At 45.5% G+C, this 15,355-nt stretch overlaps 1 protein-coding gene across 3 annotated transcripts in view; it reads left to right on the top strand.

The window, feature by feature from the left end:
* The first annotated feature begins 488 nt into the window (after positions 1-488).
* Positions 489-15,355, top strand: part of phactr1 (phosphatase and actin regulator 1) — a 22,815-nt gene continuing 7,948 nt past the window's right edge. Inside the window, exons 1-2 of one of the 3 annotated variants that reach the window (XM_076045624.1) lie at positions 489-795; positions 14,965-15,129. In XM_076045624.1, the coding sequence (XP_075901739.1) occupies positions 657-795; positions 14,965-15,129 (304 nt within the window). In that variant the 5' untranslated portion in view covers positions 489-656. Of the gene's footprint in view, positions 796-11,906; positions 12,223-13,786; positions 13,809-14,964; positions 15,130-15,355 lie in introns of those variants that run through there. The other 2 variants (XM_076045622.1, XM_076045625.1) reach the window with 2 other exon arrangements.

The following is a 15,355-nucleotide window of genomic DNA, read 5'->3' as shown; positions in this document are numbered from 1 at the left end:
ACGAGACACCAGGTGCATTGTGCATAGGAAAGAGAAACTATGCATTAAAGGTCAGCAACATACAGACACTAGTGAAACACGGACTAGAATGAAGAGCAGATATTAGTCCTGGATAGATCTTCTTTGTAAACAGTGAGTGTCTTAACACCCTATTCACTTTCATTTCCAGCTAGCTGGGTGCACCTTGTCAATTGCAGCTGTGCCGTTTTCCCAGTAGAAGCCAATAAGAAGAAGAAGAAGAAGAGCAATTTTAGTGAAGAATCCTAAGGAAGAAAAACGACATGTTGTTTGACCCATCAAGAAAATCGTAATTAACCACATTTCAATTGCCTTGACAAATTAAAAACGTGAGCCATCGAGTCGCCGTGGATGATGTGAAAGTGGTTTCAGGTGTTCGCGCAGCTGACGACGCTGACTGCACCGGAAGCGAGACAAGAAGACTCTCTCTCCCCCCCTCCCTCCCTCTCCTCAACCACCCTCCGTCACCATCACAATAGTACCCCCTCCCTCCTCCTCTTCCTCCGCCGCCACCACCACCAACACCACCACCTACACTGTCTGCCCGGGCGGGTGCACGACGAGTGACTCGCTGCGGCGAAGCCGAACCTCTCGCAGCCCCGCCAGCCAGCAGCCGGTGAACGCTGTGCCGGCCGAACATGGCGGCGGCGGCGGCCCCGGAGGAGGAGGAGGTGGAGGTGGAGGGGGTGGAGGACCGCAGACCGATCCGGAGGGTCCGCTCCAAGAGCGACACGCCTTACATCACCGAGGCCAGGATCTCCCTGCACCTGGAGACAGGTAGGCTGGTGAGCGACCGCGCGAGCGGTGCTCGGCACCTCCTCATGTTGGGGGCGCGCATGAGGAGAGACGAGCTCCTTGGTCCCTCATGACAGTTCTCACGCACCAGCGTGACTCGGGCATTGGATTCATTTATTCGGGACTGAGCCCCCAGTCTTTATTTTTTATTTTATTGTGCAAGCCAGCGAGGCGCAGCAGCGGCGGCGGCGGCGGCGGCACCTCCACTGCGTTAGGCTGCTTATTATTTCCAAACCTGCGCCTTAATGATGCGCGGTCGGCAAACAAGGGAGCGCTAATCAAGCACGATCGGGTGAAGTGATTGCTGCTGCTGCTGCTGCTGCTGCTGCTGCTGCTGCTTTGTCATGCGAACTTGGCCTCTCTGTCTGCGGCCACGAAAGCTCGCATTAGTCGTTGTCATGATTGCAATCGAGGAAAGCGGTGTCCATGTTTCTTCACCGTTTCTTCCTTCGGGCTGCTTGACTGTCACTCGAGTGTGGAGCTGTCCACTGCTCCCGTGGTGCTGAAATGCCACGTCTTATTCTCTCTCTCTCTCTCTCTCTCTCTCTCTCTCTCTCTCTCTCTCTCTCTCTCTCTCTCTCCTTTTCTCTCTCTCTGTCTCCCACACACTTCCCCCTTTTCGCCGTCTTTCAAACGCGCTGCGGTCCCCACTTGTGTTCGCCTCTGGCCCCTGAACGTCACAAATCCCAGTCACATGGTGCGCACGGCTTGGTACTGTAGGTGTATCGTGTTGATTTCAGTGTGTTTTGCCCAGGTTATTGTTGGTGCTTTACACCGCCGGCGGCAGCTTGGTAAATGTGTCACCTGAAACTAAACTAAACTACACAAATTCCTGTATGTGTAGGAACAGATTGCTCACGTTTCCTAAAGGAAAAGTGTCTTTTCTTCGTCCCCCCCCCCTTTCATTTCCACATGCCAGACATAAATTTTAACCAGATTAAGAATTCCTCACATGCTTGCTGGGAAATAAGCCCTCCCCATCCTCTCGTTGGCCTGCTCAGACCTTTATGACTCATGGAGTTCGAACCCACCTCACTCATAATCTCTCTCTGCTGCCCCTCAACAACAATCTGCCCATCCCCCCCCCCCCCCCCATTAAGCACCTTTAACCAACAACAGCAGCCAGATTAGCAGAGCCCCCGTGTGAGTAACACTATTCTTCCTTGTCTCAGGCTTGTGTGTGTGTGGTGTGTGGTGTGTGGTGTGTGTTGTGTGTGTGTGTGTGTGTGTGGTGTGCTCCTGGCTATGAGCTGAAAACAGATCAGGCAGGCTGCAGCTGGAGAATCCAGCGGCCACGTCCATGTTTATCTCTTCACACGTTGGTGTTGTAGTCAAGACAGCACCGACCGAGACCAAGACATTATCAAGACCAGAGAGCATTAAGAACAAGACCAGACCAAGACTTCATATATCAAAGAAAAATAAGAACAGAACAGAAAAAAAATGACCAGTATCTTTTTTAAATTCAAGTTTGCTTCTAAAAGGAACAGCAAGGTATCTTTTAATAATTCTCTTTGATACTTTGCTGCTTTGCCAACTATTTTGAACCATTTTCAAAAAGACAACTTTGCTTCATAAAATTCAAAAATCAATGAACCAGGAATAAGGGGGCAGGGTGTCACTCTGGGTGTCACCAACAGAGCCAAAAACTGCAGCAGCTGGATTCTTTTCTGTTATTATCGTGTCATTACAGTGTTGGCTGAGTCTCCACTGGTCTGGATCTAAAATCCCCAGTCCGTCCAGTCCAAGACCGAGACCCTTAAAACGTGGTCTGGAGACCGAGACCAATCTCCAGTACTACAACACCATCGCACACTTCTCTCCAACTGTTCCCGCCGTCTCTCTCAACCCTCCTCCTCACCCTGTTCACCCTCTAAACAAGGCTTCTTTTTTTAGATTTTTTTTCTTACTTCTGTCACCAGTCAAACCATCTGCCCACCCACTTCCCCGATTCCCACATTTGCTTGGTGTTTGTGTGTTTTTTTAAGCCAGGGATGGTTTTGCGTAAACCCCGCCCACCTGCTTCCCTGCTGTGTGAAGGCTTTGATGTGACAAGCACCTGCGCACCGCCTGCACTGTGCATGTGAAGGAGCTTCATCCAGTTGTTGTCTCAGGTGCTCGGCCAGCAGCGATTGATTTCTAACTGGGCGCCGTCACTACTTTGCTCTTTTGTATTCGTTTTGCTCTGTGCCTGATGTATTTGGATTAGAGGCAAAGCAGGAAAGGTGCAAAAATCATCGCTGTAACTTTAATGTTGCAGTCTACGCAGAAACAACTCTGTTGACTTTCGATGACTTTGATGACTTATTTGAGATACTGAATGAACGTCACACATTTTCCATATAACAGTGCAACTGTCATTTTACACCTAACATGTACAGATATTTTCAAAGATAAAAACAAATTATATTAGAAGAACAGAGGGATCAGAAAAACAAAAAATAAGGAGCATTTTTAAACATTTCTGATCGCTTTGAACTAGACAACTGTTTTTCTGTCTGCCACTGTGGTCCGACTGCCCTGCAAAATAACTTGGACTGGACATTAGGAGTAGCCTAATGGTGTATGTTGCGAAATTATAACAGTTTCTAAAGGAATCACTGGTCATTTTAATTCTCATGTCTTTGACTTGAATCTGAGTTGCAACCAGTTTATTCTTCCCCAGCGTCTGTCTTCATCTAGTGATGGCTCCCAACCATTACATATTGTCAGTCACTGTCACTGTCAATCATGTCATGCACGATTTTGTTTTCTGAAAAAAAAAAAAAAAAATGCACTCAAACCATAGGACGGTTGTTAGTATGGAAGGCTGTGACTCATGAGGCCTAACAGCCGCAGTCGATTGCTTTAGCTGCAGCAGACTGTGTGCAAACTTCACAGAGATTTCCGAGGACGTGGAAGAAGAGTCAACAAGGATTTAATTAACTCAACCTTAACTGAATGAACATGTAAATAACCCACTTCTCGAATTAAGTGTGACCTGAATGCGGTGCAATCTTAATAAGCCCTGGTGTCTTAACCACGTCCTCTCTGCTGTGCTCGCATGTTAAATTTACTGCCGCGGAGGAATAAAAAAAGCTTTCTGGGAAATGGGATTGAATGGAGGTGATGTGGCAACATGGCAATGTGCTGTGGCAAATTTGATGGCAAACAATGCACTGTAAGCCGCGTCTTGCTCATCTACCATCACTGCTTTCTTAACTTCATCGTTCTATGGATGCAACAAAGCAGATACTGTTCATTTTTTTTTCTGTTGTCTTATTATTTTTCTTTGATATATAAAATCTTGGTCTGGTCTCGACCTCGACACTCTCATTACGTAAAGTGTTTGAAGTGACACAATGAAAAGGTCGTACGTGCAACACATTGCAATAAATGGTGCAGACAATGGGACATTACCATGAACTGCAAAGTCAAACCTGTGATTCTCTGGGTAAGATTTTGAATCTGACTTCTTAACAACCAGGCAGTTAAACACACATAGGAAAGGTGCAATTACCTCCATTTTCTTTTTTTTTTTTGGACATTCTCTTGAATTAAATGTGAGTGTGTTGGCCAAATCCAATCTCAAAGCCCTCCATTGTTTCTGCTCTGAGCCGGTGCGGATACCACGCACCAACACTCTGCTGGGGCAGTGTGTATCCAGGCCATCTCAGCTGGAGCTTAGCTACTCTCACAGTGACCAAGATGCAGATTACCACGCTCCCATTCCAGCAGGGCTGTGATAAAGACCTGAATGAAAAGGCAGAGACAGAGCAGGGCTTAAATGAGAGGAGGTGGAGGAGCGGGGACGGCGTGAGGATGGGGGCAGGAAGGACCTCTCTGAGCTCGGAGATGAGGCTGCTGGCCGCCGTCCATTGAATTTGGTGGGAACGGCGCACACGTAAGCCACCCATCGCCATGTGACTAATGCTCTTTGTCTCTCTCATGCACATATACATCAGCAAGTGCTGTATGCAGGCCGGCCATGAAGCCAGTGAAATGGCAGAATAGGTGAGCACAGGGGGAGGGGGAGCCGGAGAGCTTCAAGTGCAAAGAAAGACCGGCACCACTCACCCACGCTTCCCTCTGCTTCTTCGCTCAGCAGAGAAAAGAAACTACCTCCACACAGACAACCTTCAGTTTTTCAAGGGTCCTTTTGTAGAGGTTTTACACAATCAGGTCTTAAAGGCCTCAACATAGTACATGCAATGAGTCAGTCCAACATACAGGTACCGCCCGAAAAATGAGAATATCCAGTAAAAGTTGTTTTATTTTGGCGATTTAACATAAAAGATGAAAGCGACAAATTTTATTGAGCCATACCACGCAAATTAACATCTCAAGCAGTTCCTTGTTGTAACTTTGCTGATTAAAATTTTCAGCTTATTAAAACCACAAACTCAGAAAATTATTATAAAATTTGAGTTTTTTTTTTTTTAAGCTGCAAGACCTGATCAGCGAAATCCAAAGAAATAAAAACTTGAAATATATTGATTTGCATATTATTCCTTTATATAATATGTCACATTCACCTTTTAAGTTGAACTGCAGAAATACAGCAACCTTTTCAGGATATTCTCATTTTCTGGGTAGCAGCTGTATAGTGCAAACAGCTGATGTGGTGATGATCGTTTTTCGCACAAAACGTAAAAAAATTTTTTTAAGAGGTAGGATCAGAATAAATCTTTCTGAACTTTTCCTTTCAGATAAATGCACAAGTAAGGAGAGTTGTTTAGACACCACGGCCGTTACTCGCCAATACGAAACTGGATGACATTCCTTGACCTTTTTGTCTTCTTCTCTTAATTGAGCTGTTTCCTTGAGGGATCACCACAGCCAATCATGTGCCTCTAACACTTTATTTTGACATTCATTTTTCAGCGTATTAATTAATTAAGGTTCAAGAACCATCAGTCAAGTGCTTTTGGTTGCAAACAGTACAGAAAGGCTACGCATCTCCATTTACAGCTCATTTTCTTTCCAAAAATTGTGACCCAGTTACTGAGGACAATCCACAAATCTTATTTTCCACCCCTCCACACAGGAGCTATTTCCTGCCCTCCCCTCCTTGAAACTGTATCACCACGCAGAAGCTAATACCTCCGCTTGTATCGGGAGAAGTATTTGCAGTAACATTACAACATCCGCAACAAAGAAGCAAATCACATTTTTCTACTGCTTTTGGTTATCAGGTGCTTTTTTTTTATTTTTTAGACAACTTACCATATGAAAGGCTGGTTTTTAATTTGAATTGGTGTGTGTGGGTGTGATGTGTAAATATATATTCCTAGTATATCTTGTGTTAGCTTAGCTCAGTCGTTTATCAACGTTCCGCTTCTCAGGGCCGCTGGCTGAACCAACAGGAAATGCAATACATTTATTTACCCCCACGACGGCTCAACGTTCCAATTAAGAAATAAATAAATAAAAATTCGAATAATCGCTTTGACAGGCGACAAGGAAATGGGAAAAAGCCAGAGCATTTTTCCCTGCTGCAGCGCATCGTTGCCTCATCCAGATTTCTCTGCAACTGACAAAATGCTAAAACGAAGTGACGCATGAACCCCGAAATAAACGGCTCTGCTTTTAAGAAAAGTATCTGCTTAGGAAAATACTACATATTAGATATGAGCCATGCATTGTACTGTATGGGTATTTTTTTTTTAGAGGTGTTCTACTGTTAGAATTCAGATCATACTCCCATCATCTTGATCTTGTGATGTACAATATATATTACAACATATCCTCTTTTTATCCTGTGATGTTTTTAGTTCCTAGTGCAACATTATTTACTTAAATTGTACTATTACTACAAACTCTGTTCATCTTAGTATTGTATGGGATCACTGTTTACGTTTGAGGTACTATACTACTATACTATGCTATACTATACTATACTATAGTATACTATGCTATGCTATACTATACTATACTATACTATACTTCCAGAGCTTCCAGAGTTCATCATGATCCTCCCTTCTTTTCATACCAAAATCTATCTACAATACAATATGCAATATCTATGATGTAGTTTATTGTGTATTCTGTGTTGTTGTTGATGCGTCTTTGTTTGCTTTGGTACCATTTAATAATGAATATACACTTTAAGCAGTTATAAATCTTTCAGCTTGATTTGTGAGAACATCTATTGTGTGTTTATTGCTTGTGTGTTCAGACTTTATAAGTGATGACTCAGCGAGGCTCAGCCCGTCCCAACCTTAGTGCATCATTTATAAAGTATGAACGCGCGGATTGCAATTAATAAAATATTTAGTAAAACTTTACTGATGCTAGGAGTGTTTACTTATGAAGTGTTGCGTATATTTTTTTTTTGTCTTGCGTTTTGTCTTTTTTTTTATTTTTACACTTCAACGGCTTTCAAGGGCCGTCTGTATTGGCAAACGCAACCAATCGCAGCAGATTAGCAGCGTACAGGAGACAGAGAGAGGGATGACTCATCTCCCTGCGATAGTCTCACATTCACACGTTCGCAGCAAGACACACACGCACGCACACAGCACACGCACAAGGCTCTGCAGGCTCTGTCACTTTGTGTTAATTCAACACTGTCGCGGGGGGGTGGCGGGGGGGTGGCGGCGTGGAGGCGTTTGAACAGCGAGCGACGGCGAGAGGGGACGAGATGAAGGAACGGCAGGAAGGGGAGAGGACGGCGTTGACCTCCAGTGAACTCCGGCCTCTCCAGCACCTTGTTGCAGGAGATTTGCAGCTGTTTGGTCGACGCCAACGCTGATCTGCAGCGGCCGCACAGCATCACGTTGGGGTTTTTGGTTTCTTTTCTGACCGTCTGGCAACCACAGCAGGAGCTGAAGCCCCCCACCCCCCCCCCACCCACCCCCCGCCATGTCTCCATCATGGATGGACAGACGGAGCAGTGGAGGTGAAGTCAGTACAGTGATGGTTCTGCTTGAGGCTGCAGACGGCTCCTCTCCACCTCTCTGCCTCCAATTATTCCCGCGCTCTAAATCTTTGTCAGGGCTTTTGGTCTCTGTTCAGGGACTAAATTAGGAGCAGCGCCATCAAAGGCTGCGAGATGACGAATGTTCTTGGCCTGGTTGAAACAGACGTGCGGTCTGCGGGGTAATGGACAGACAGACGTGTGGAGGGTGAGAAGAGGAAAAGTTGTCTCGTCCGCTGATTAAAACCAAAAAGACAGGGACCGATTTTCATCCGCCGTCATCTAAATATAAAGACTGTTTGGGCCGTTGTGGTGTTACACTCAGTTTAGCATTTGTAAGACACAGCATTGCGCGTTCCCAATTAGGGCTGGCCGGTTTTGGACAAAAATAAAATCCCGATTGTTTGTTTATTTATCTTTCTCTGAAAACTCAATTTTTGATTTTTTTTTTGCGGTTAAATCTCGTTAAATATGCTACAAAAACGGAACAAGTGCACGTCGTACGCGACGTCGGAAAAATAATTTGCTCACAGGCAGTGGCGAGGGCAGCATATGGAATCACTTCCTGGTTTGCTGTAGCTAGGACAACTACAGATGCGAGTAAACAAACAAAGGCAGCCAGTTCACAGCTTCTCGAGGTGGGAGGAGGACTACGGTAGCCTGGAGGTGCCGACCCAGAAGCATGAGAGAGGAAAATTGATTTTCCCTCTTTTTAACATCGTCGCGACTAAAACAAAATCCGATTTCGATTTAAAATCGATTAATCACGCAGCTGCGTTCCCAATGTAAAGCCAGCAGCACTTTATTGCGGTTGATGCTGTTCGTCCAAAGATCTTTAGAGAAGCTTCAGCAGCTGGAAATAACATTGTTTTTTGTTTTTTTTATCATCTGAAACTGCCTGGTAATTATGCCGTCATTTTGAGTGACACTTTGAATGGTGCCCTGTTGTCATAATGCACTGTTGGCATCATTTGTGTAAATGAGTGTGCAGAAGTAAGGCCCACTCTGGATGTGAAAAAATAGAAACCTAGCAATTTGCTTTTGGGAGAGCAAACGTCTAAAGCTGCAGTAGATGCTCATTAGCACCTGGTCCCATTGAGCCGGGCGTGTTCATAAAGGCTTCATCATTTTATACAGTGAGACTTAGAAAAAATAACACTGAAATGCTGCTGTTTCCTAATCAACCGCGGCTCCAACTACTGATGAAGTCACACAGCTTCATGATTTTTTGATAAAAAATGATTTTCAGGTAGACTTTCTTGAAATGTTTCTAATAAATTGAGACATTCCTCATTATTTCAATATATACATCAGAAGCTCACAGTCTTGTGTTTCTTTTATCATTATCATCATCTGGTCTTATCATACTTGAATTTCCCTTGGGATAATAAAAAGTATATCAATCAATCAATCAACAACGTGGACGCTGGCCAAGCGGACGACAGGACAATGCAGCTGCGCACCATTCAACACCCTTCAGATATTTACTCAGACTTTCCACTGGCGGGACGACATCCAGGAATACAGAATTGGACAGTTGCCTTTGCTCAGAACTCTCCCCCCCCCTCCCCCCCGTGTGCTGCGTATCAAAAGATCAGGGAGGCATTGCACTAACCGGGGGGCTTCAAAGAGCTGCGAATGTAAACCAAGAGCTTTGTGTGTGTCGCAGTTTAGGGAGCAGGCTCCATGTCAGAAGCGAGTCTGGGCCATACATTAGCCCGTGCGTCATTAGCAGCGCCGGTATCGATCGCTTCCAGTCGAACTAGACGCATGACCTCTGGTGCCTGATCAATGTCGAGTTTAGAGAGGAAACTGTTGCTCATGTACATCAGGCTTTGCACCAAATAAAGCCCAAATGGAAGCTCACTAGTGAGACACCAAACATGACAGAAAGCAAAGTTGTGCAGGATGGAACTGGAAACTGGAGCGTCTTTTGCAACAGACGGTTGCTGTTGGTTGCACTGCTCAGTTGAAACGTGTGAGGATTCGGTGTCCAGGCTTCACAGTCCAGGCCGGCTCTTTGGTTTGAACCTTGTTGGAGATGTCAGGCACGTTAAGCAGCAGACAGATGAGCCTCTCACGGCAGGCAGGTGGAGCCAGATTGGCTCAGTCAGGACAGATGTGGATCTCCAGTGTCAGGACGAGTCACTCTGGAGGCCGTGGGCCGAAATGCAGCTCAGGGAGTCGCCCGCTGAGGAGAGACGCTGTCAGGCTGGAGCTGAGAAATGTGTTTCCCAGCCGTCGGACGTCTCGAACGGGACATGTTGACGTGGTTGTTGTGATAAACTAGTGCACCTGCAGAGCGTCCTGGAAGACATTTGATGTCCAGAAGAGGTAGAAGCAGGAGACGAAGACAAAAAGCAGGCCTGTTTCTGAGGAATTTTACTGGAATCTTTGGAAGTTTAACCAGACTTGCATTGTGAATTCTGAGAAATGCCACAAATGTGCATTTCAATGTTGTTTGATCTCAAGAATGCTTGTTCTATTTTTCTCTTTGATTATTTGATTATTTGTAAAATAAAATAAATTAAAAAAAAAATCCCTCTCTGGAAATGCCAAAGTTGTCGTTTTTCCTACTTGGTGTGTGAGCTGGTGCCAGTAATGCAGAAAGTGGTGTTAAAGAGCTGAAACAGTCAGATTTTCATAATAGGACCCCTACAACGGGCTGAGGAAGGGAAATACCCCTTGAATGGAAACTGTGTGTGTGTGTGTGTGTGTGTGTGTGTGTGTGTGTGTGCTTTCCATTCAAAATAAAAAACACTGCAATGAGCTGCCACAATTTGTACCCACACCAACCCACATGTCATCATACTCACTCACTGCAACACTGTCTCCGCAGGTTGTTCCTGTCACTGTAGTGCAAGTCTGAAAAAGAAACTGTGAGGACATGGAATTCAGCACGGATGTGATTAAAAGGACGACGACGTCTGATATTTTCTGTGTTCCCCCTGTTTGCACGTTCAGAGCTCAGCTTGTGACAGCAGGGGCAACTTGCTGCAGGTAGATTGTAAGGAGGAACCTCTTTAATGTATTTCAGCCTTCAGTGATAGGCCAGCTTAACAACACTCACTCTTTACCTTCACCGCTGGAATTAATGTAAAAATAGACTGGCAACAAACGGCGGTGGTTGTCGTTAAATTCTCAGCAGGACCGGCGCTTTTCATTTCTCTCTCTCACATTCAGCCCTGAACAGCAGCAAACAAAGCCTCGGCTCATGCTGATGATGAGAATGGGAAGTGAATAGTCTCAGGTGATTGACTGCATGTGTGAAGTCGCACACAGACAGACAGACAGACAGACAGACGACGCAAGGCACTGGAGGAAGCTCCTCCAGCTCCTCCCCTCCAGTCTGTCCCCTGCTGCTCTGTCTGTCACCTCAGAGATGATTTCATTCCACCCCATTTACTGTTACTCTGCTCCACCTGCTGGCAGCGATCGGTCACTACAATCAGTGACCTTTTATTGGTCTGCAATTCCAACTGGTTATCTTCTACCACGTGGATGTTGGCGCAGTGGTGCTTTAAATTCATTTTCTGTTTTACTCAGCGCAGTGTGTTGTCCATGTCTTTAATTGGTCTATTTTTGTAATATACATTTTGGATTAAGTATTAAATGCAGTTACAACATGCTATTGGTTATTTAAGTGCTGTTCCAATCAGGTTAAAGAAATAAGGGAATCAAATTGAAACTGCTTTTTGATAGAAATCAGGTTCTCACATGAAGCGTTACACCTGGTTGTCTTTTGCCAAATGCAATTTGTCCTAATGTTCATTGTATATTTAGAGTGTGCACACATCCAATAAGTCAGATTGTTGATAAAGATTGCAACCAATTACTGAAGTTTGATTCATCAAATCTCAGAGCTTTTTTTCCTAGCACTGATGATTGTCGCTGGTTCCTTTCAGCTTTATTTATAGAATTCCTTTGTAAAAGCCATCCATAAATGACTTTGTTGATTCTTGTCGGAAAATATGTCCAATTGAAAAATTGCAATACAATTTAAACATTAATCTGATTTCTAATGTCTATTGGGAACAAATCAGCTTATTATTGTTGCCTCCCCTCCCCTGTGAGAGCACAAACCAAACGGCCGGTACAATATTTTCCACAAGCCTTTATTTTGTAAAGCCATGAGCGGAAGTTGGCGAGTCACAGCCGGTAACTTGTTGCTAGTGCACGACAGCCTCTCGGATCAGTTGAACCCCTACAACCGCAAAGGTCCATCGGCATGGCGGGCTTCGGAGGCGACGTGATGCGTTCATGGTTCCGCTCCGGTTCGGCCAGTGGCTGCTCAGCTTCACGGACCCCCGGCACCGAACCGCAGCGGGCGAGGAAACGAAGGAGGGCTTTCGCTTTGCCCAGGGTGAAGTTCCTCGACGAATCCGACGTCGGGCAGCCCGTCGCCGCCAACAACAACAACAACAGCACCACCACCACCACGCCGTTCATGGTCCACTGCAAGGAGATCAAACACATCTGCAGCAAGTGCCGAGGAACCGAACCGCGGGACGGTGAGAGCTGTGATCAGGGTCCCGGGTCAGGAGTCGTCAGGCTGGGAGGGAGGAGATGCTGCAGCTCCTGCTGCTGCAGCTGCTGCTGCTGGTGGTGCTGGTGTCTCTCAGAGGGCGACCCGGTTCGGTCCATGACCTCTGCTGAAGCCCGCTGGTCACACTGGAGGGATTCTGGGTGTTCGTGTCTTGCTCCCGTTGTTATGGTGATGACGGTGACTGCGGGTTATGCATCCTCTCTTTGGACCAGTCACAGTTCTGTTTTCCTCCACATACATTTAATACGTTTATTAGTGGGGAGGAATCAGCGTCCGCTTGTCGTTACTGCTGCCTGGTCTGCTGAATGTGAGCCTTTGCTCTCAACATTTCTTTTTCCTTGAACGAGGGGCTCGCTCATTCAGAATTGTTTGGTTTGTTGCATTTTGGAGGCGGATTAGTTGAAGACATTCAGTTCTGTTTTTCATGATGAACTGACAAAGGTTCTGATTAACAAGTAGAAAAATGAAGCCAGCCTCCAGATTTCAATAACACAAACCTACTTGATTAGTTTACACTATTTGCATGAGCAGTGCAGTCAAACACTTCAATTCGGTACCCAGACGTCGTGACTTCATGGCAAATGTAACACAAAGCTGTCATGGCACCGTTTGGGAAATGATCTGACAGTGTAATGAAGACAGTTGAATTATAGTGTTGTTTGCTGGCGGCTTTGACTCTCGCTCGGCCCGGAGATACAGTGGTGGTTCTGTTGAGGAGCCGGTGGACTGAGTGACACCGTCGACACTTCTTGTTCTGCTGCTTGTTGTCAACACAAATGGATCCGAGTCCCATTGAAAGAATTTCACTGTGTGTGTGTGTGTGTGTGTGTGTGTGTGTGTGTGTGTGTGTGTGTGTGTGTGTGTGTGTGTGTGTGTGTGTGTGTGTGAGCATGCGAGTGTCCAAATGTATTATTATTATTATATTTTCTAACTGTGGCATCCACTCATGACGTGTTGCTGTTTCCCCTGCTCTGCTGTGACCCAGTTAATGCTCCTGCATTCTGTAGATATATCATTTCTTGATGAAAGTCTATCTGTCCATGTCGTGCTTCCATCTGCACTCTGATGCTCACGTCAGGCTGCCACATACAGATACAGCTCAGCCCAACTGTCTTGTGTCTACTGAGATCAGCCACAGGGGCGGCTGAGGGGGAGGGGGAGGGGGTGGGGGATGTTGTCGTTGAGGGGCCCTAGACACTCGCTGCTGAGCCGCTGCAGATCTGACATGACATCCCTCTCGTAACCAGCCCACAACGCCACTGCCGTCTCCTCCTGTCTGCAGCAGCTTCATCCATTCTGTCTGCCTGCTTGGCTCTCGCTTCTCATTCCTCCTTTGTTTGCCCATCAGCAAAATATTAATCTCAAGGTCCATTTTTTTTTTTTTTTTTTTTCTTCACATTGGTCTGCGGGACACAAAGCCAGCAGATTCTGGAGATACAGTATCATAAATCAGCATCAATGTTTTCCCTCTTTAAACAGAGTCATCCAAAAATCTATTGAAACCAAGGGTTTACTGTTCCTTTCATGTGATTTGAAGGAGAGAAAAGCAAGGTGACAAAATGAAAAGATGGACTTTTACATTTTTTGGGGAGATCCTGAACAGGCCACACACACACACACACACACTGACAGGCAGTAATAGAAAGCTGTGGTTGATGTGAGTGCCTCAGTCCCTTGGTAAAATATGATTGTTCATTTATAGATATTTGATGGTGATTCAGTCGTCTATTTCCTGAGATGATGGCTCCAAAGCCTAGTGGTGAAAACAGCAGATGTGCACACTCATGATGGATCCACTCATCAGTTGAGGTGTATGGATTGTAATTGATCTACACTGTGTGTGTGTGTGTGTGTGTGTGTGAGGGTAAACCATCACAATGATGAGAATAGCGCTTTATAGATTCATACTGTCAAGCCACAAGGAGTCTGTTTTTTACACACAGCTTAATGCTGACCTTTGATGCCACTGTAATTAATCGCTATCACCACCTGGTGGTCTGGTGTACCTTTCAAGTTGCGTCACCCTGGGAGAGAAGATTTGTCACATCAACTTATGGACCAGTTAAACAAAATGAGACATTGTTTATTTATTTATTTTTAAATCTGTAGCATGTGGACATGTTTTTATTCCAAAGCCGTGCTGCCACAGGGAGTCGTGTTCTAATCCTCTTTGTCTGCTTATTGTTGTCTCATCGGCACTGCTTTCCATCCAGATTGCCATCTTTTCTCTTCTGTCATTCACTTCTTGTATATAGATGAGGATGTACATCTACAGTACTACCCAGAACATTAGAATCTCCTGAGAAGGTTGTTGTATTGTGAACTCTTCTGAGCCAACAACCCAACACAGACTTTCTAAAGGCTCGGGAGCCTTTTGCAGGTGTTTTTGGATTCTTTGGACTCTTTGAAGCTACAAAACTGAAGCTTTTCACAGTATTCTAATTTTCTGAGTTTGTGGTTTTAATAACCTGAAAATCTTCATCAGCAAAGTTACAACAAGGAACTGCTTGAGATGTCAATTTGTGTGGAATGGCTCAATAAAAATCTGTTGCTTTCATCTTTTATGTTAAATCTCCAAAATAAAACAACTTTTACTCGATATTCTCATTTTTCGGGTAGCACCTGTATATACATGACAAAAATCAAACTATGCAGTCTTCATTGGTTTGCTCCACTGCTTGTTGATGGCGGTTGTGTTGCCTTGCAGTGGAGGAGGTGGAGCGGCTGGCGGCGATGCGCTCCGACTCGCTGGTTCCCGGCACTCACACGCCTCCCATCCGCAGACGAAGCAAGTTCGCAACGCTGGGCCGTTTATTCAAACCCTGGAAATGGAGGAAGAAGAAGAGTGAGAAGTTCAAGCAGACCTCTGCTGGTGAGAAGCAGAACCAGTACACACTCACATACATACGCACAAACGCTCACTTTGGTAACTGCTGCCTAATAGGGCAGACATGAGTTCACTTCAATCAAACGGCAGGTCCAGTCCTAACCAGCTGAGGCCTGTGTGGGCGAGCAGAGCAGCAGTGGCAGCAGCAGTGGCAGCGGCGGCGGTGAAGAAGGCCGGACGCACTGGAGAATCAACCCAGTGGCTGAGTTAA

The sequence above is a fragment of the Nelusetta ayraudi genome, unplaced genomic scaffold (assembly GCF_046127955.1).
Source record: "Nelusetta ayraudi isolate G7.1 ecotype Tasmania unplaced genomic scaffold, CSIRO-AGI_Nayr_v1 ptg000084l, whole genome shotgun sequence".
Taxonomy (NCBI): domain Eukaryota; kingdom Metazoa; phylum Chordata; class Actinopteri; order Tetraodontiformes; family Monacanthidae; genus Nelusetta; species Nelusetta ayraudi.
The sequence above is the reverse complement of the archived record's forward strand: the minus strand, read 5'-3'. Positions and strand labels throughout refer to the sequence as shown.